Below are 22,164 nucleotides of genomic sequence, written 5' to 3' on the forward strand. Positions count from 1 at the left end.
TCGACTATTTTGTGTTGAAAAGAGAAAGCGCAGTTACCGTGCATAATATTAAGTAACATAGCATACGCCAGTTTCGTTAGGAATTAAAAATTAACACCGAGCAGTAAATATTAAATGTCTTTATAGTTGAGTGAAACTTCGAATACTATCTGGATATATGTCCGTTAAAAAGTAATTAAAATTCCTAAAAATTGTTTGAATCCGGTTGTGTGTATTCTAAAACAAAATTTATCTTTTAGACCGATCTCCGTGAAATTTTATATACAAGGTGTCCTGTAAGTCTTGATTCGGTCTTTATAACATCAAGCGTTGATAGTTGAGGTGTGGTTACATTTAAAAAAAAATGCTCAAAATGTGTTCAAAAATCACTTTGTACTGTACCAGATTTGTACCAGGGCGTGAAAATATAATGCGTCCCAAAATAAAAAAAAAACCTAAATTTTTATACGAACACAGTCTTATAAAACTCTCAATTAGAAAGTGGTTTCCATGTTTCTTCTGAAGTCAACGAAGGAAATTTCCCGTTTCTAAGTGCGGTATTCAATGAGATATTCGAGTTCCAAAAGTTGTAAAAGAACAGAAAAAATAAGGGAAATAAGCTTGTGTCCGTTAGATTATCCCACCCTGTTTTTTCCCCAACTTTTTTTCGTTTTTTCGAATTCAAAACGGTAGCCCAGGTCGATAAGATACTCGCCTAAAGTACCAAAGGATGTTTAGAGGTATCGCGAGTTCAATACCCGGTTCATCCTTGTCAGAAACTCTCCTGACACAAAAGTATAACAGAAACGGTGACATGACCACAGATAAAGATTGCTACCGCAGGAAATCCCACACTGAGGGGGTTTGCGCACCAACTTCTTGATCAGTATAAAAAAAAGGCTGTCGTTCGGAATCGGCAATAAATTGTAGGCCACGGTTTAATTAACCCTCGTGTGCAGAAAATACCGTGGTGAGACAAAAATGATCAAATGATTTCTTTCGAATTATGGTAAGTTTTACAGTGTTGATTGAATGAAAACTACATTGGTTACTGTGTGTGTGTAGACAGGAGCGACACTGCAAAAGTTCACACTGAAAATCATTGGAGTCTCAGAAACAGATTAATTCATTTTACATTGATTCCTACATTCCTATCGGAAAAATTACTTTTTCCGGTTTTTTAACAATTCGGTTTACGAATGGATTTCAAGAATGAATGAAATTCGTAAACCAAGGATTAACTTGAAAAATATGTCTTCCTTGATTCTTTTAAACATTATTCTTTGAGTTGGGAGGAAAGCATTTTCATTTGCATGAAATCGGAAGAAAGAAAGGCCTAGGGAAAAGAGGCGCCGCGCGTGGAAAAAGTTTTGAGAACCCCTGACTTAAAAAAGGATTAATAGTTTTCGACTTGCATGCACGTAAACCAAGACGATTTGGTAAACCGAATCAGTTTTTCTCGTTCGTAAACCTAAATGGTCACAAACCGAGATGTTAGTATGTTAGTATAAGTGCCCGAGTGGCATATTGATAAGATATTTTCCCTAACGAATTCGAGGCGACCACCGATAGACAACGCTTTCACTTCCAACCCATCTCACTAATGGCAGTAAATTGCACTATACCGATATGGCCAGAGTTGGTGTTTGGTGAAGTAGTATGTTAGTATAAACGTAATTGGTCAAAAACTAGGACATTCGTAAACTGAATCAGTAACAGATCGCGATGTTCGTAAACTGAATTGGTCATAAAAAGACGTTCCCAAACCGAATCAGTAACAGTTCGAGATGTTCGTGAACCGAATTGGTCACAAACAATGTATTCGTAAACTGAGTTGACTATATTTTATACACCCAACATTTCCTAGGGAAAAAACAGGCGTCCCGAATGCTTTTTTCGGGACAGTAAACTGTCCAGTTTTCCGGGACATTTAGCCACAGTAACTATATACAGTATATCTTAGGAACGTTGATCACAACTGCTCCTTGACCGGATGTTGTACAAAACTGAACTGTTTTGTTTGCCACCGCGTCCTCTTGTTTTGGTTGGCTTTCGGGAAAGGGGAAAAAAAAAAAAAACCATTTGAATAAATTTTCAACTTTTCTACTTTTACGACAACAATTCCTCTGTAAGTTATTCGAAAATTTCATTTCATAATTTTTTTGAAAATTTCTTTTTTCGTCTTTTCTTCTTTTTATATTAAACCGTTATCCGAACCAAATAAGGTTAAAATTTCGTGCATATCTCATAATATTGACAGACTCATTAAAATTATTTCAGTAAAAAAATGTCTTTTTATTCCGTTTCTAAGTCGGTGAATTATTCTTGCTGCTCTCACATAAACGAAATAATTTTTATCATTATTAAGAATAAAATATAATTATAATTCGTGCGAAATGTTTTCCTCATGTGGGTGTGGAGTTATGCCGTCATGTGTCGAGATAATCGTGCGAGAATTGAGATAATTTTTAAGTAGCAAGATGACAGATCATTGATTTTCTTACTATGTGTTATGAATGTCCAACAAAAAAAAAATACATATACATTCTATGGTTGTGTTTTAATTCATTGTTGAGTCTAGTATTATCTATTTGAATACCATGTCACATCTATGTTTTATCACTGCAATGTTGTTTTAAAAGTCATCATAAATGATCTAATGGCATTGTTAGAGAAAAGCGTTTGTTAGATGGAGCATTGTTTAAAATTTCATTGTTGTATTGCCTTGTTTAAAAAATCATTGTTGTATTGCATTGTTTAAAAAAATCATTGTTGTATTGCATTGTTTAAAAAATTCATTGTTTTAATTACTGCATTGTTTAAAAAATGCTTGTTGTAATCATTGCATTGTTTAAAAAAATCATTGTTGTATTGCATTGTTTAAAAAATTCATTGTTTTAATTACTGCATTGTTTAAAAAATGCTTGTTGTAATCATTGCATTGTTTAAAAATTCATTGTCGTAATTATTGCATTGCTCAAATTTAATTTCTTGGTTGAATTGTTGAAAAACATAATAATTGTATAGTTATTTGAAAGGCCTTTATTAAAAGGTTTTTCAGTGGAAATACCTAATTCACCCATGCATTTATGGGGGGGAAGGGGTACTAAGTGGTCTATAGCTGAGGAACGTGAGAACCAAGCGTGAATTTTTTTCCAGGAAAAGATGGTTCTAATTTTTTTTTTTTCGACTCTACTGAGATTTGAGTTGACTTTCCATGTGGGAAGGCACACTGTCATAAAATCAGAAAAAAATTTGATTTTAATTTAGCAATCTTGTAGGTCTAAAGGAAATTTTATATGTGAATACACATATTTTAATCTGGTGTAGAAAACCCCCTGTAGCATCAGAAGATCAATTTCGACACCACTCTACTGTTAAATCGAAAATGTATTGTTCTTTAATGATTTTTGTATATCACAACGAACAGAATAAATTACAATTTCAACGAGACAAAATGTGTCGTTCATGCAATGGTAGTAAATGAAATTGATCCTGGGGACACCTTACACAGTACTCGTGGTCCACAGGTTAAGAAATGCTGTCATAATGAATCCTATCATGTCAGATGAAATGAGTAAAAGTGGTAGATGCCATTCAGAAAACACTGCCAACAAGTTTTCAGGAAATCATTGTTGATTGTCGTTAATATTTACTTAAATTTTAAAGTCAAATTTATAATTGATCACATGGTGGTGTCTAATTATGCATGATACACTACATATACATATGTTAAACTAAAGGGTTTTTTTCCTTCAATGGATAGTACTGATAACTATGGCTGCTACTGTGACAGTTTCTTCAACAACAACTACCACTCGTGTTTCCTCCGACATACATTTTGATCCAACTTATATTCGTGCGGTTCCAGGCATTTTAAAAATAGCGCAGATTGTAAGTATGCCTTTTCCTATTTTTTTATGAGTTGCGTGTGATTAATTTTATGCCTTTGTATATCAAGTCCGATAAATTATTTCTTTTGGAGGATGCGATGCGTCATTGCAATTTTTCATCAAAACATGATATGTGTTACTGTGAATACCTTGTCATTTTTGTTTTGACTAAAAATTACTTCAGAATTGTAAATTGACAGATTTTTTGAAAAAAAAAATATAATGTTTACAGTAGTTACTTGATAATCCGGCCTTTACAAAATTAACAGCGATTGAAGGAGGGTTTAATAACATTGTTATCTATGAAAACTAGATGGATACGAGGAAAAATAATGACTTACCAATGTTTTACTGAAGGATACAAGTGATGTAGTTAGTGTATATACATCCATATACATCACTTGTACCCATCTTTTGATGTTAGGGGGGGGGGGCAATGCCATCTCCCACAGCTCTGCCCATGTGAGACAACCCTGCATAAAAGGTCTTTCCAGAAAAAGTATTCCGTACGACACGATAATTACACAAGTTTATGATAGGCATCTCGCATATCCGGCCAGCAGATCAAAATATTTTACATCCGTGCCTTCTCGCTAATGCTGTAGCCATTGAGACAATAGAGAAGTATATTATTGCTATCTCATAGTGTGTCAAACGAAAAAAATGGGAGAGGGAAATGATTTTGGAGGTCCCGAGATTTGTCTTTTAAACTTTTATAGCTATTTGAGAAATATACATTTTTTCTCTGAAATGTTTAATTTTTAGGGAGTCAGCTTACTTTCTGGTTTTAAACTTTGTTTTTGTGATTCATGAAATTGTGTTTTTTTTATCTGTTTCAGGTGATCAGCTTGGTTGGTTTTATTTGTAGTCAGGCGTCTCCAAACCTACGACATTTCTCAGTTGCAGGATGGTATGCTTTTGTTGCGATGACAGCATTTTGGGTCACGTTGTTTCTGTTAATATTCTATCTGTTTCATATCATCGAAAAATTGCATTGGATTCCCTGGTTGCTTGCTGTAAGTTGTTTTTTTTTCTGTAATGTTGCAATTCCATTACTAAGGATTGACAAATTTAAGATGCCAGGGTCTCCACAGCGATAGAAAAAATTTATATTTGCACATACAGTTTTCTGTGGGTGATTGCTAAATTGGAGGCTAAGAATTTAAGAAAACTTTCAGAAATTTATGCCAGCATGTTCCATGTTATAGCTAATGCAAAAAAAAGAAAAGCAGACATTATTGTTGGATTAATTTGATCACAAAAAAATGCTTTGTTTGCTTCTAAGAAAATAAATTTGGCTGCAATCCTATTTTTTTTCTTTTATTTGTCAAGCTCTGAACCGAATACCGAGCAGCATACATAAACCAGACTGCACTTTATGTTGATCTTGATAAACAATATCTGATGTGTTATTTTGTGCAAATATTCATGCAATTTGATGCATCTGATATCATAGCTAATCACATTTATTTCAGGTTTTTTTCATGTTTATTCTAATTTATTTAAATAATTTTTCTTTATTTGCAAAAATTCCCATTTTTGTAATACATGCAGTGTCAGATTCAGGTGTCATGGGCCCTAGGCTATTGAGGGTAACAGGGGTCGGTTATAAGTCCAACTCTTCAGCTGTCCTCTGTCAACTACAAATTGTTGCTGTTTTTTGTGTTGAGTATATGGTAATTCATGGGCCTAATATTTAACTAAAATATTTGTAATGTTCTAAATTGTTATGTAATGTCCAAAATTCTAAACTTCAATGTGATAAAATTTGATCTTCGATCAATTTCTCCAGAAAATGACAGTTTGAGATTTTTGAGTGATCTCTGCAGACCTCTGTGTCCTTGGCGGTGGCCTGTCTAGCCTATAGGAAAATCTGGCACTGAATACACGTGACCTGCACTCTTATCTGAGGTTAGCAGTGCTGGATTTTCCTATAAACAGGCTGCAGCCTAAGGGGGGGCTATATCTGCAAAAATCTCAAAAACTTTTATTTTTTTGAGAAATTTCTTAGACCAAATTTCAGTATAGGTCCATAAATTACCATATATCATATATTCAATACAGAAAGCAGCTACAATTTTTCATTGACAAAGGACAGCTGGAGTTTGACATATAACAGGCTCCATTACCCTCAATATCCTAGGCCCCATGAATCCTAAATGCAGCCCTGGTGATGACTTACAATTTTTACTGGGAAGAAAATGACTCATCTTGAAGATAAAAATTAAAATTTCTGCATAATTTGTACATGAAATAACCTGCTGATTTGTTGTTTCAAAATTTGGCAGCACATCTCTAACACATTACATGCATTATGTAAAAATAACCATGTTTAATTAGGTACACAGCACTTTCTATCATGCACCATTTCAGTAGAAATTACTCAAAAGAATATTAATGAGATGCATGTGCTGTAAAATCATTGTACATACAAGTCGGTAGAGGGTGGTCCAGAAGTCTTGACCTGTTTTGAAAAAAAAAAAACTGTTAAAGAGACAAACAACTTAAAGAATATAAGGGAAAAGGTTCGAAAGTTTTTAAAAATTATTATATAATTTCTACACGTGCACCTTTAGTGATGGGGAGAATGCCAAGCCAATATAACATTTCTTGCCATGTTAGTTGCAACGTGGGTGTTACAAAGAATTTTTGTAATTTATTGATTTTATTTCTGTTGGGTTTTTGCCACTAACTTTTTAACTGAATTTGTGGATTTATTTTTTCCTATCTAATCTCGCATTTAAACTCTGGGTGGTTCAGAAATCTGAACCTGTTTTGAAATATTTATGTATAAAAGCTCTTACAGATAGAGAGACAAATGGGGCTTAAACCATTTTAAAGAGAATGTTTCAAAGTTTTTGTTTTACTTCTATTCTTTGTAATGCCCATGCTACAAATAACATTGCAAGGAACACTAAATAAGCTTGGCTTTGTTACTAAAGTTGTGCATTTAGAAATTTTGTATTAAATAAGAAAAACCCTTGAAACCTTCTCTTTCAAATTAAATCAAGAACAATGGAAAATATGACTTTACTTGGGTTGTGATCAACTTCATATTTGAAAAAAATAAATTTGGGGTCATGTTCTTGAAATATAATTTTAAGCATGAAAGCATATATATATATATATCTGAGATATTTTTATATAATGAGAGCATGTCTGAGATCTGAGAAGACAGATTGCTTGATGACCTTTACAGACAGTGCTAGTTCAAAGTTATTTTTTTTCCAAGTTTTTTCTTCTTGCTCATCCTTTTCATTTTCAGGGCTCATATTTCTACTTAAAATAAGTCAACTCTCTATAAATGAAACTAGTATTTTCCTTAATTTTTTCTTAGCATAGGTGTTTGGCAAATTCTTGGAAGATGAATATATGTACAGTAGGCTCTTGATAATCCGGTCGTGTGCTAGTCCAGCCTGCCCGGTTATCCAGTGTTTTTAGGTGGGTTTTCTTCGGCCATAAAAGAGGAAAACATGTCACTACATGTGGTGCAGAAGTTGATAATATTAGAATGGGCTTTTTCACTCAACTTCCAGTTATCTAGTGCATCCTGGTCTGATACGTGCCGGATTAGCGACAGTCTACTGTAATCCAGAACAGTTGATTCAGATTTTTATTAACGTTTATGTACAAGGGCAAGATGTAGATGTTTACCAAGGAAATATTTTCAATAACTTTACTTGAAACAAAAGTGTGTAGACAAAAAGTTCATATTTTATGTTTATACATTTGAAAATATTGTCTTTGAATGTTAACAATATTTGTCACTTTTTTAGGAATTTGTTTATTGTGCCGTTTGGACTGCTTTCTTCTTTATTGCTGGTGTTGTCTCAGCTACATATGCAACACATGATGAAGCATTTGGTGCAGCTGCAGTGAGTATTCATTCCCCCCCCCCCCCACCAATTCATGCATTGGAGAAATTAATTCAGATATTTTGAAGTTCATCTGGTTTTAAGTAACACTTTTATCAGACATAATACTTTCTTTTAAAAGAGAAATGTAGCTGATCTGTTATTGATACAGCCATTGTTATCATTGTTACAAAACTTTGTCATAAAAATTAACCAATGATCAAAATGAAAAAGTTTTGTCATCCCAATAGATGAAATTTTTTGCTCAAGCTAATTAGTAATTTACATCACACATATTTTATAATATCAGTTTTATAAAAACTCAAGATTTTTCACGCATTCTTAAACTTTGAAAAGTCTAAATTTCTACTTCCTGTGTGATAAATGCAAGTAACTCGTACAAATAAGCTGTTGAAAGGCACCAAACTGTCAGAGTGTACATCTGTTGGTGGGTCATATAACCACCACTTGGCAGGTTATCCTAAGAGACTAGTACTCACAAAGGAGAATGTACCAAGAACTGAGCCACACATTGCAGAACAAGAATTTTAAGAAAAGAAAGGGAAATATCATTGATTGATTTTCATCATAATTTAATTCATTCATATCATTTTTAAGCTGTGTAAATGAATAAAAAACAAACTTGTATTCATTTCTGAATTAGTTTTTTTTAATGGTTAAAATACTATCCTTTAAATCAATGGTTCTCAACCGGGGGCCCCTAGGATATTCCAGGGGGGCCACGGATGAAAATCATGCAAAAGGGGAGCCACGGCTACTGATAAGGGGGCCACGAAGAAATTTGTGACATTAAATTTTTTTTAGTCACTCTGACTAAAAAAATTTAATTTCAAACAAAATGCATAGAATGTCTTTTTCGTAATTTTTCCCCATTCAAGTAACATTAACATGAGGAAGAAGGAAATAAAAAAAGTGGTTCATGTAATCTCGGTGGTTTTACGACTTGGGGGTGATAGTAGGCCCTGACACAAACTATAGAATAGGTTTAAGCAAAATGGAATAACTGTAAAGACAGAAAGTTGTGTGTGTTGAAGGCTTTTCATTCAAAGAGAGCTGCCATAAAGAAAGCAGACAAAGATTTGTTGACCATTCACTGACATTCTTTTGAGTGCTGGTAGTAAATGTAATCCAAGAAGTAGATGGGTGAAAAATGAAAGCTTGTAAAAAACCCATCGTTTTCATGCAATTACAGACGGATAGCCATCTAGTTTAGCACAAAGCTATCTTCAGCCAGCACTGAGTGGTCTGATGTGGAATATATTTATAAAAATCGAATAGAGAATGATTGCTCTGGGGTATTTTTTATGAATTTTGAAAGGGGGTGCCAATCCATTGCCTCTGTTGAAAAGAAATAAAGTCGAATTCAGTTATAACGAACTCTGAGTGACCAAATCATACATGAGGAAAAATACCCGCAAAATTTAATTTTTTAAAACTACATTGCTGTGATAATGTATTGGGACAGGGGCAGCTTAAGCGAGGGTGCAAGGGGTGCAGCACATCCGGGCGGCAGGTTGTAAGGGGCGGCAGCGTAGACTTTACTTAAGACAACAAAATTTAACACAGTAAAAAATCCTACTATACCTCGACAATGGAAACGTTGAGAAAATAGACAAGGCCTCTGAGCGTAATACCAGAAAGCTATCTGGGCGGCTCGAGACAAAATATGTACCCGTGTGGGACTTATTTTTTGAACCTCCTACCTATTGCTCCCTCCATAGCCCCTACCTCCTGCGTCAGGGAATCTTTCGTAGGGCCCATGCCCGATTTTCCACGGGGCCCCTTCTACAGTTAATTTATAGGGTGAAAAAAGAAAAATTATAAGGATTTAGTCCCGGGCCTCAAGCTGGAGTCCTGTCAGCCCTACCCTTAGAAGGTCATGCCCCTCCCACACAATTTATCCAAACAATTCCTAACAAAACATTTTTTCCGGCCCTTCATTTCGGATTTTGCGCCCCTCCAGAGCCGACAGTTTGGTTTTTTTTGGCAAATGAAATTTTTTTTTACCCATTCACCCCGGATTTAGCATCCTCTTAAGCGGTGCCCCATGTGGCCGCATGGCCAAGTGCCACCCCTGTACTCTATTACAAGGACCATGTGTGCATTTTGGTTCCCTCACCCATGGCCCCCACAAGAGCCCGGGATAATTCTCATAATTTTTTGGCTTTTTCAGGCTATAAATTAACTATAGAAGGGGCCGTGAGAAATCTGACTGGGGGGGGGGGCTGCAAAAGATCCCAGCCTAGGGGATAAGTGATGATGGCTCACAAAAATAAGTGCTCTTTCACGGATTAAGTTATCTGGCATTTATTAAGAATGGTAAAATAATTCTAGAACAAAAAACAAAGACCAAAACTTTTTATACTTCAAAAGCGGGACGTATGGTCACGCACATTTTGCACTGTAAACAATGATGTGCGGCTTTCTTCTGAAAAAAAAATCAGGTTTATCTCCAGGTGCCCTTCACCGAAGCCCTATCAGCCTCCTGGCAGGGTCACCAGTAGGGGCGGCACATGAGGCTTCGCACCCGGGCGGCATGTAAGCTCGAGCCGCCCCTGTATTGGGACTTCCTTCAAGATTGACACCACATCTTTAAAGTTTTTTTAATCGATACTGTAATGCTTCCTTTTAACTGCCCTACTACTGGCCTGCAGCATCTTAAATAATTTCAATGCAATTGCCCTATCCTACAAGAACAATGTTGTGTGGACATTAGAAAAAAAATTCTAAAAAGGCGTATGAAAATAATTTCACATTTCTAAGTGCAATATTCACAGAGACATGCGAATTCGAAAAATTGAGGAAATTCGGGAAAAACCAGCATTAAATGCGGGTAAAATGGTTCCTCCTCATTTAATGCTATTTTTTTCCAACTTTCTTCGAATATCTCAGAGTAAATTTGAACTTAGACACGTTGAATTTTTTTTTGTGGGAGACCGGGAAACAACTTTCCAATTGGGTTTTGGGGCACAGGGTGTCCGCATAAAAAGTTAAAATTTTTATTTTAATAACTAAGTAACCCCTGACAACATGAATCAAATATCTGAGTACTACACATTATTCGGGTACTTTTTCCAACTGGAAGTAGGCCTCTAGGACCAATGGTTCGCCAGTAAAAAATGTCATATGACTCGTTACCTATGCGCCCTGTATATTAAATATAGTACGGACTGTTATGTGAAATATTGTGCTGTGTTTAAGCCAACTAGCACGTTGCTTCGTTCGCCTGCGAGAGAGCGGTCACATTATGAACCGAAAAGCCACTTGAAGGTAGCTTGTCATCCAATGAAATATCAGATTTTCACCGTATCGAAATTGAAGTCAACGAACTGATAATTTTCTTATTTGAAAATCTGATTATTTATATTTTCCGATGGGCTTGAAATACTGATAATGAATCATCATTATGTTCACACGAACAGTTTTGTCACTGCATACATGATTTCTCTGGAATGAATGGTTCAAACAAATATTTAAAAAATTTTCACACGTATTTTAGTTCATTTTTTTAAATTCATAGTAGGGTTAAAACATGAACCTATATCCTTGATATATGTTTTATTGTTGAAAACAATGTGGAAGGTTGAACTTTTCAATTGTGATTCATTTGTGTGGCTACTCCCTCATTACTACTTTTATCCGCACGAAGAGAATAAAATTAACAAAACTGCTTGCTACCACTTTTTGTGATTTTTATCTTTATAAGAATGCGTATTTTGGAAGCTACAACTGACATTTCTCAATGAAACCATAATCTTTTACACAAAAAAAAACTAATTTGGAAATAATAAAAATTTCATCCAGTACAGTAATTTGATGACATTGTGCCGTCTTCAAGCGCAGAGTTTACATTGATTAAAAATATTTTTTTTTAATATGACTGACACAACACATAAAACATACAAATAAAACTGAGAAAAACACAAAACAATAAACTTCACAAAAAGTAACATTACGATGATACAGGCCCTTTGTGATCCCCAAAAGATTTATTCTATTTTTACTGTATTCTATTATGTTTATTTTGCTTTTTCGTAATTTTCATAAATTAAAAATTAATCAAATTAAATTCAAACATATTTACACTTCAGACAATTTTTGAATAATTATCTTCTTATGGGAAAACGGGGGGGGGGGGGGGGAGGAGAAAGGAAGGGGGAGTTGAAAATTATTCATGTTCGCAAGGGGGGGCCACAGGAATGAGAAATGGTTGAAAGGGGGCCATGGACAAAAAAAGGTTGAGAACCACTGCTTTAAATTGTAAACACCCATGAACTCTGTGCCATACATTGATTTGAGAAATAAAGAATCGTTTTATGCAAGGAAGCGAAATTTCATTAGTTGATTGGAACTCTGTCACTATGTTCATGAATATAATTCAACTGAACACACAATATTGCGATACTGTTCATCACAATTTCTCATTCAAGCAGGATGAGGCAAGTATCAGACCCATACCATACATGATAATTTTGACAAAGGTTTGTAAGAGTTTTTTTACATTTAATTAAGGCAACATCTAACATTCATTGTAGACTGCTTTTTCTTTCTTAATGATTCAGAAGAAATTATATTAGTTTTTTTTAAACTTATAAGTAGTTGTCAAAATTTTCCTCATCGACATTATGAATGCCACAGTAGAAATCACTAAACCTTCCAGAAATTGCCACCTATTTTCAAGAATATTTTTTTTCCAATAACAAGCTTATAAATGCTGGTCCCCACCCCCCAAACACAAAATAATAAAAAAAATAAGGGAGAGATAAAAAAAACTATTGTTTTCTTTCTGTTATTTATGCTGTACTTAATGATTCTATACTATACCTCAGAAAAAGGAAAAACCATGGTTTCTCTCTCCTTTTGTTATCAGACTTTGAACAAATGATGACTCCGCCTACTGGCGATTGATTTACAGGACGGAGGAGGGAAACATCAGAAGAAGAAAGCTTAAAAACATATTTGGGCTTGTCAAATTTTTTTATTAAAAAATGTCGGAAAATAGCCCATATTTTTTTAAAACCCGGAAATTTCACACAATGACCTGAAAAAACGTCAATTGCCATCTGATTGGAAAAAAAAGATCGGTAAAAAAAATGAAGACAAAAAAATTTCCATCGGAAAAAAATAGGGAATTCCGATAACATTGTAAATATTGATAATCCGTAAAATATTGCAATGTAACGCAAAAAACTATAGATACTGCCGAGGAAGAATGAGGGGTTGACTTCAGTTAGCAATGGCAGATGAGACGTGTATATTTTGATTTCCACTGGGGTATTTTTATTTGAAAACAACGAGTTGTATGAAAACTGTTTTCAATCTTGTGTGGGCAGATAAAAACCCAAATTTTCAGTAGGCTGATTAGATTGGTGCATTTAAAAATTACTTGTATAAAGCATGGTATCAGCCTTGTGGCAAACCTCTAAACTTGAGCAGTATGGGCAGATAAGTTATTCAGATCTATGTCAAGCATGTGAAATCAGGGTTCAGTGAACAACCCCCGATTGCTAAACTTCTCTGTTCTAGCATTTACGCGAGTGCAAGCCAACTGTAAAGAATTGTGATGCAGTAAAGGCTTAAATCTTGTGGGCATTGAAATTGCAGAAAAATCTTTAGTTTTTAATTGTTCCATTTTTCCATCAGGCGTATTCAAAAAACATAAATGTGTGTTTAAAGAAAATGATAATCTACAATTATGATGTCATTATGAAATTGTAATTAATTAACATTATTAATTTTATAATTAATATAATTAATTTTTGTAAATTTTTATTAACTTATATCAATTTTTTGATATAAAAAAAATCTGGAATTTTTTGAAAATTTGGCGGAAAAACCTGGAAAAGAGAAACGGAAATTTTTTATGAAAATGAATAATCATGTAAATTGGAATGTAATCATAGAAAATCATGTAAATCAGTAAAATATTAAGATTTTGTACAGTGTACCAATTCAATACAAAAACTTTTTTCCAGTAAACCCATAATATGACAAAGATGTAAAATAAGCATGTCCAATTAATTACGAACAGTTACATAATCAAGAGCGCATGAATGTTTCGTCTTGCATAAAGGCGACATGCATGATGAACGCAACTCTTTTATACAATTTTAGAGGAATTGTGTTCAAAAAATAGTTTTGCCATTCTGTACTATTTTATGCAAAATCCAGGAATTTATTATAGTGAGAACTAGGGTGTTGTTGAAAACATGGATAGAAGCCACCTCTGTGATGTTACCTTCACTTAATATTTTTTTGGTCATTTGATTGGCTACATTTACGGCAAATTTTGTTGAATTGTAGTGTGAAATAGTTTCTGGGGAAGGTTTTTGGGGTCGATATCAACAATCAGATGAAGGGTGCTGACTGATAAAATATTTTTATCCTTTTTTCCTTGATAAATTTTCATTAGGTTCATAATAAAAAAATCACTGTATTCCAGTAGTGATGTTTCATGCAATTGTATAGCTTCACTATTTTTATTGTGCCAGGTACTTTTCTTTGACTGTCTCATCGTCCCTACTAGGCTTGCATTTTTTTGCTTTTAGAATGTGAGCCAGCTTCAGTGTAGTTAGAAAATGTCGTCAGTTCTAACATTTCTGCCCTTGTTCTCAAATGCCCGGATCAGTTGTGTAAATACATGCTCTGAAAGGAAGAGATTCACTGATCCTTCCCAAAGTTTTGGAAATCTGTTCAAAACGTATTTGGCACACCTCTACTGCAAGCCAGAATTTAATTTTTTTCTGCAACATTGTTTGCGTACGATTCAATAAAAATTTTTAACTAAACATTTCTTCTGGATTTGTATTTTCACTTTCCAAAACCTTTCTTGAGTTTTGTCAGAATAGCAGCAAGTTTACAGTGGAAAAAATATTTAGTTCTACTTGCCGTTCCTTCATTGAAAAATTTTTTTTTTCTAGGGACAATAAATTGGCCTTGATCATGAAAAACCTACATTCTTCACTATTTAGAAATACGTTTTAGAGAGGGTTACCTCTTCCAAGAAAATTATACGCCCCTTTTTTTCCCTATAGAATAGTATGTTGGGTTAAAATGAACCAAACCACGGTTCAATTTCAATTTTATTTCTGTTCTAGGTATAAGTGCTTATAGCTCTGAAATACGTGAATCAATATTCATATATGATATCATGAAAAGTCACAAAATTTTTTTTCATCTGCACTTAAATTTTCGAGATAAATAAAAATTAATTTTGTTTTGGCTCAAATTGACCCACTCCTCGATTCTAGTGTTAACTAGTGAGGAAAACACTAAAAAAAATCCTACCATTGAAAAGTATCATTACTTGGCATAGAATTTCTGTCCAATTAAAATATGGAATTTTCATGGATGAAAAGCCATCATGTATTTCAATGTTTTGTAAATTAATAATAGCATAGAAATAAAATCGTGCTATTTTGTTTCTACATCATTATAACTCTTTAAAATTTTGTTATTTACAGGTTTATCATTAAAATTTATTTTTCTTTGTGTTTCTAAAATCAATTTGAAATTTTTTATCATGCTCTTGTGCTGAGTTTCCCCACTTCCTTTCTTCCAAAACAGTTTTTTGCATTTGTTGCCATGGTATTATACGGCTATGATGCTTTTGAGAAGTACAAGCTATGGCGAAGCGGTGGGATTGCTCAAGGGGAGAGAAATGTTACATCTTCAACAAACACTCAGCAACCCAAGGCAACCAGTCCCAGCTACCCAACATATTAGAAGGTGAGGTGTTCATTTATTCCTCAAAAGTTCTAGAATATTTGGAAGGAAATGAGATATGTCTTTTGAAAGTGAGTAAGGAGAATTAGTAGGATGAAATTTGATTACCGCTACTTATTTCATTTTGGAATATTTATTTTTAAAAAGATAACTTTTATTTGCATATGGGAACATTTGTTTATGATATAGCCTACATTTTGTACATGGAATTTCTTATAGACTATATCAGTTTAAGTTAACTTGCTTTTTTCAGTTTAACTGGCAATTTATACACCACAACCACGCCACACATCATAATATTCTCAGATTAGTAAATATTTGCTTTTATTTATTCATGTATAAATATGGCACTGAGGAATAAGCAAATATAAAAAAAATTATTCCTACTATCTGCCATGACAGAATAATTTAACTTAAACATTCGTTGATGAAACAGAAGCATTACAGATTGTCCCTTCAAGAACACAGATCAAAATCTGTTCAAAAACTCGGAGAACAAGGCTGTTTCATTCACTACATGACTGTGCCTAATTTTTCTGCATCTCTACAGACAATATCAAATCAAGATGCACCCAACAACTTGCCTGGGAGCAACATGCTTTCAAACTTTTATTTTGCCCCTGCTGATCTGTTGTCACTCTGTGCATGAATTTTAACATTCATGTGGAATGAAGGAACCAAATTCTATTACATACAACAGGACTTGACAAATCAAAAAAAAATTTATTCACCAGCTTAATTTCTTAGGAGCCAAGCATGATTTTATTCCCAGGAAAAACGGTCTTGAATAATGTTTTTCTGCTTTTCAAGGACATCAGATTCCTTTCTACGTTAGAAACCATGCTGTCATGAAATCAGAAATCTTCTTATCATTCATAGCCACAAATTTAGCAATCACATGCAGCAAATTTCCATTTGTACCAGTACCAATTCTCTACCCCGGCACCTCCAAGCAACAATCTCTCACCGATAGACAGCGCCTTCACTTCCAACCCATCTCACTAATGGCAGTAAATTGCAATATAGTGATATGGCCAGAGTTGGTGTTTGGTGAAATAGTACCAATTCTCTAGTTGCCATGGTGACCTGGTGGTTGGGATTTGTCAGGCCCTGATAATGAATTTATTCTTTGCTCCGGAAAAAACATTGTGTGGACAGGGACCACTAGAAACAAAAACCTACTCTGTGCCCAGGGCCATTGTCCATTTTGGTGCCCCCGTAATTTTGGAAGGGTAGAGAGTAAACCCAGAACCCTTCCTAGTCTAGCACTCAAAGCACCATACCCCTGCAAAGTAGTGCTTTGCTCGCTGTCTGAATACACACTAATGGCTGAAATTCTGGTGGCAGTGTTTGCCAATACACATCCAGATGCATGATTCACGCATTAATTCAATTTCAGTCTGAATTTCGTTGAGGAGTGAAAACACTGCTTCAAATTTTAGGTAATTTTTTCTTACTGCTAAAAAAAATACCCCTTCAAAACTTTAGAGCATTGCTCTTCAAAGTAGATTGTTGGATTACACTGCCTGGAGGGATAGTTTGAATTGCGCTTATTCTATACAAAGATAGATATGCTGCTAAATCATTCTTTCATGCAATAGATTTATATTACTCCTATTAAATTATTAAATTTTCATTAAAATTATAAAATATACATAACTTTCTAGGGATGTGTATAATCTGTGAATATATACATAATTAAAATACTCTTACTATTGTAATATTTACAGCCTAGAATAGGAAAAGAAGCTATATTCCTCAGGAATTCATGATTCTTCACAAAGCTTCTGCATTGCTGTTCCCCTGTATTATAAGTGTTGATTATATTTGTGAAGGATTTTATTTTTGAAATGTTGAAACATTATTGTACCATGAGTGTTTTTGTGCTGAGTAAAGAAATATTATCAATATCTGTACGAGTTCAAACAGAAAAAATTAATATTGACTTTAAATATGTTTATTGTATACATATTCCACCCCCATTCCAGTGTTGGAACTTAAATTTTCATGTGGTGATTTATGGCTGTTGTATTGCTAAAAGTGATTTATGTACTATCAAATTATAATTTGACTATCAGATAATACCAAATAACAATGAATTATTAGCAATTTTTATGATAAGGTGTTTTGATGATGTATCTGTTGATTAAATTTTCATAAAATGTATAATATAAAAGTTATATCACAATGATGATTATACATATCATTGTTATTGAAATATAATAATAATTGGGATATAACAGTATAAATAATACATAACTTGATAGAATTATAATACAGTGGAACTTGGTTAATTTGCATTTTTTATAATTTGGACTTCTCTTGAGTTTCTTATCTAATTTAATGGTCAAATTTTTTGTTTAATTCATTTTTTTAGAATATTTTGGTTAAGTTGGTGGGAAGAAATCATGATTTTAGTATGAGCAAATGTAATCAGTTGGAAAAATTCACAAACAGTATGACGTTGCTTCTTTCTATTAATTTGTTCAGTCTTTATCATCTAGGGTTATCAGTTGTTGACCAATTTGTGAAACAGTAAATCTTCGCAAGAATAAATTTTTTAACTTTTATTTTTAATCTTAATTTAAGCCCACAGTGCTTTGAATTAACCATGTTCGATTGTATTGAATTATTTCCTACTTTGGATATTGAAGAAAAGCTGCTAATAAAATAAAATAAACTTATTATATTGGAAATTTTATTGATCATATTATATGCAGCTTCCTGAACTATTGAAATAGAAAAAGTTGTCATTTTAACTTACACTACAAAGTTCTTTTTAGAGTGTGAATTCATCTGATTGTCACGCCACTGACTGTAAAAATAAATTAATATTATATATATTTATTTATATATATATTCTCACAGAGACATGAAATTTAATATATTAAATTCTCATGCCACACAAAAACTTTAAACGTAATAATGTATATGTTATTGCTAAAACCTGAAGCTGGCCGCTTCGCAAACTCGACAGTCCTATTGATCTGGCCAAAGTCTGAAATTCAGGCTTTTACTGGCCCTATATGTCATTTCCCCATATATGGATCACTAAGATATATATATTCAGATTCCTTTGATTGTTAGGGTCTCCAGTTACCACAAATTTTATGATTAGCTATGGTTAATTATAAATGGCCATAATTACAAAAAATATGTCAATGTGGCGATGATCCCAAATCATAGGGATTGATATAGTGATGTGTAGGAATCAACATATAAACACTGACCAATGTCCAAAATTCGGACTTTAGCCGAGTCAACTGGGTGGGCCAGTTCATGAAGTGGCCAACTTCAGGTTTTGGCAATAACATAAATGTACATTATTTTCAAATTTTTTGTGTTGCTATTCTTGTGCCTGTGATGAACCAAATTTCAGACTTTCCATAAGTTTTTTTGTATACAATGGAACTTGTACATTTTGAATTTTTGATACGTCAGAGTAATTTTAATCTTTTATGAAACATATTTTTTTATAATTCATAAGCTCTAAAATTTTCTACATCAAAATTTCAAAAATTTCCAAATGCACTTCAAGATATCCTAGTTTGTATGCATTTTGAAACTTTTCTTAGCACATGTCTCACCTTCCTTAAGGCCTTTTATTTAAGCGACTGCAAGCCCAGATATTTTTTAAAGCTAATTTCTAAATTGAACACATTTTTTCTATCTCCCTTACTTTACACCTGCTGAAAATCCGAAGAAAGCTTACTCCATAAATAAAAGAAAGCTAAAGATTCAGCATTTTAAAGGGGGTTTAGTGATTTCTGATATGCTGATTAAAGGATAAAAGCTAGAATAAAAATGAGAAAGTTAAAAGACAAACTTTAGTTGAAATGGTTAAAAAGTAACTTTTGCCTGCTATAATGCTGTTTTATTACAGTCGAATACCATTTTTACGAATACCATTATAGCGAAAATCTTGTTTTAGCGAACACTTTTCTAATCCCTTCAGATAAGTTTACATAGAAACAATGTTAAAACCAGGAATTTCTTTATAACCAAATTTTTTTACAGGCCTCCGGCCTCTTGGAGTTTGTTATAACAGGACTCGACTGTATTTATTTTGTTAGAGTTAATTGGAGTAATATTTTTTAGGTGAGAAAGAGCTGTTATAAGTTCGAACAAATTGGTATGGTTATGTCTGTGAGTTTAAACAGCAATTGTAAGTTCAAACTTGTCAATTAATGACCCAGTTTATAACTACAGCATCCCTTTCTGTACATAGCCTATATCTGAAAAAACACCAACTTTATTTCAAAATTGTGACTAAATAACCTGATTATGGATCTTTGTTTTTGCAGTTGTATAGTTTTTCAATGTCAGGCATCATGAAGTTTGAATGTTGTTTTTTAATTAGTAAATGTTTGTTGGTATGTTTGATATCACCTTCCTGATGTAATGACTTCAGTGATTTTGTTTCTCTTGAACCTTAAGAAAAATTGATTTTAATTTTCTGAAATTTTATCAAAAATGCAACTAAACAAGTTCTTGTAAAAGAGTTTTACTCCTGTAATACAAAATTGTGACATTGTCCCACCCTGGTGCAGTAGAAATTCTGTTCATCCGTCCCTCCTTAAATGAAATCTATCCTGAAACATGCCTTAAAATATCATGTTTGTTACTTGAGGTTGAAGTGATTGTTTTTATTGCATTCATGTAATGCAACGTTTCACTATAAAGTACTTAACAGATTCAATGTCTGATAAAAAATTCAATATCTGATTAGTTTAGCACTTGTCCTACTCTATCCCTATATACCATATTTTCTTAGATATCCTGTTGATTCTCTGTGACAGACTGAATAAGAGAGGTTTTACTGTATTTGCTACCTGTTCCTGAAGATGATGGGCAATATTTTTTTATTTTCAGAAGGCTCTCTGTGCATTTATGTTCAGAAACTTGTGCTGACCATACCAGGGTTGGGTGTAACAGTGATATAGGGTTAGATAGTGGAAACTTTTTTCGACCCGTAATAATTTTCTATGTTCCTTTCATGTGGGAATATTGTGGCAATCTTTAATTTTACTATAGATCAAATGGCTGCTGAGGATATCCTCTGATAAAACATGTGGTCAAATTATATTATTAGATGATTTCTTGGTGATAGAGCATTTAATTTTTATTATCAGAGCAAATTGTATAACACTAGACAAAATCAAAACCGTGCGTATTTAAGAAGCTATTGTTGCAAGATCTCTTGAATGGGAAAAAAAGGAAATGCCTGATAGCATTTACATTGAGAATGCACATACGATCTCATCATTTTGATTAATTTGCTAGAATATTTATGCACACTTCACAAGGTATAGAATTGTTTCTAATTTTTTTTAGAAAATAGACATGAATACGGTGAAAGCATTTTCTCTTTGTTAAAATTCATGAACATTGTTCAAATTGAAGCCCACACTGAATTTTTAAAATATAGACAATACAAAATTTTTTTGATCTAATGTGAAGTCCATCTTCCATTTCGTGTAAACAAAATAATCCACCAATTTCATGCTATTTTTATACTCTAAAAAACACCAAATTATAAAAACACTTCTGGAAAATAACACGACTGGTCGTTGTAAATATTTTTTTACCCTGTGCATTTTTGCTAAAATTGTGAGCCTGCTTGAGCCTGTCTTTCCTGTGGAAAAACTCCCAATGTTTTAACATTTTTTGATGTTGCAAGAAGTTTTAAAGATGAGACATTTAATCTTGATATTTGGAGAAAAATATTCTCATTTTTTTATCGATGACATTTACATGCGATTGTTATCAACTGAGAAGTATTGCATTATACAGTTCAGAGCTGCTATTTTTGTGCTGTACATTTTCAGGATAGACATTTCTTCTATTTCTGCTGTATGACGTTTGATTTTTGTGAATGCAGTTTTATGTGTAGTTTCTGAGAAATGTTTTTTTGAATACAAATGTTGTTTATATACAATACTTGTATATTTTCAGATTTGCTATATTCTATGTCATAGGTGCACAAACTCTGGCTTGTGGGCCATAATTTCATGGGCCATACAAGAATTTTCTCCAACCCAAAAAAAACAATTGAAAAAAAAATTGATTTGTGAAAATAACTATACGTATAGAGAATAGAATTGATAAAACTATAAACATTAATTAATGACACTAAGATCTCTATAGTCACAAGGAGTGTATTTAAATTGATTTCATTGATATTTTTCAAAATTTGCTTCCCCCAAAGAAGTAATTCAGCCCATGAAATTAGAGAGTATTTCTGTGTGAAAATGACCTGCAGTTATTAAGTTTGTAGCACCCATGTTCTATATACGTAATAGTAAATTTAGCTCTGTCATTTTCTTGTGATGTGCATTATCTATTTGTACATGTATCGTGTTCATAATATTTTGCCCTGTGCAATGAGATCCATGACACCTGGATTTTTAATGGACTGATTTTTTCCTCCTCTATATTTTTATGTTTCTTTGAATTTGTTTTGTACTGAAATTCCAGTGCTGCTTATAATCTATTGTATCTCAGAAAGGACTAAAAAACTTAAACTATTCTCTCTAATAACGGGACACTTATTATTTTTTTGTAATGAAACATAATTAAAATGAAGTTTAATATTAGTGCCACATCGACCATGATGATTCACTTCCCCTTTCATATGCATGGGTCATCAGCACCAAACATATTGAAAGAATACTTTGATATGAACTATTTAA

The 22,164-nt window shown here is 33.3% G+C and overlaps 1 protein-coding gene across 1 annotated transcript; it reads left to right on the plus strand.

Moving 5' to 3' along the window:
* Positions 1 to 1,998: 1,998 nt before the first annotated feature.
* Positions 1,999 to 17,339, plus strand: LOC149078659 (CKLF-like MARVEL transmembrane domain-containing protein 4). Its single transcript, XM_089240803.1, has 6 exons — positions 1,999 to 2,107; positions 3,746 to 3,873; positions 4,712 to 4,888; positions 7,649 to 7,747; positions 15,314 to 15,475; positions 17,203 to 17,339. Exons 2-5 carry the CDS (start codon positions 3,757 to 3,759, stop codon positions 15,470 to 15,472), a joined length of 552 nt encoding a protein of 183 aa, XP_089096929.1. The 5' UTR covers positions 1,999 to 2,107; positions 3,746 to 3,756; the 3' UTR covers positions 15,473 to 15,475; positions 17,203 to 17,339.
* The last annotated feature ends 4,825 nt before the right edge of the window (positions 17,340 to 22,164 follow it).

Source organism: Pholcus phalangioides, unplaced genomic scaffold, assembly GCF_987345545.1.
Source record: "Pholcus phalangioides strain wild (caught in Gottingen) unplaced genomic scaffold, Ppha-v1.0 ptg000013l_1, whole genome shotgun sequence".
NCBI classification, from domain to species: Eukaryota; Metazoa; Arthropoda; class Arachnida; order Araneae; family Pholcidae; genus Pholcus; species Pholcus phalangioides.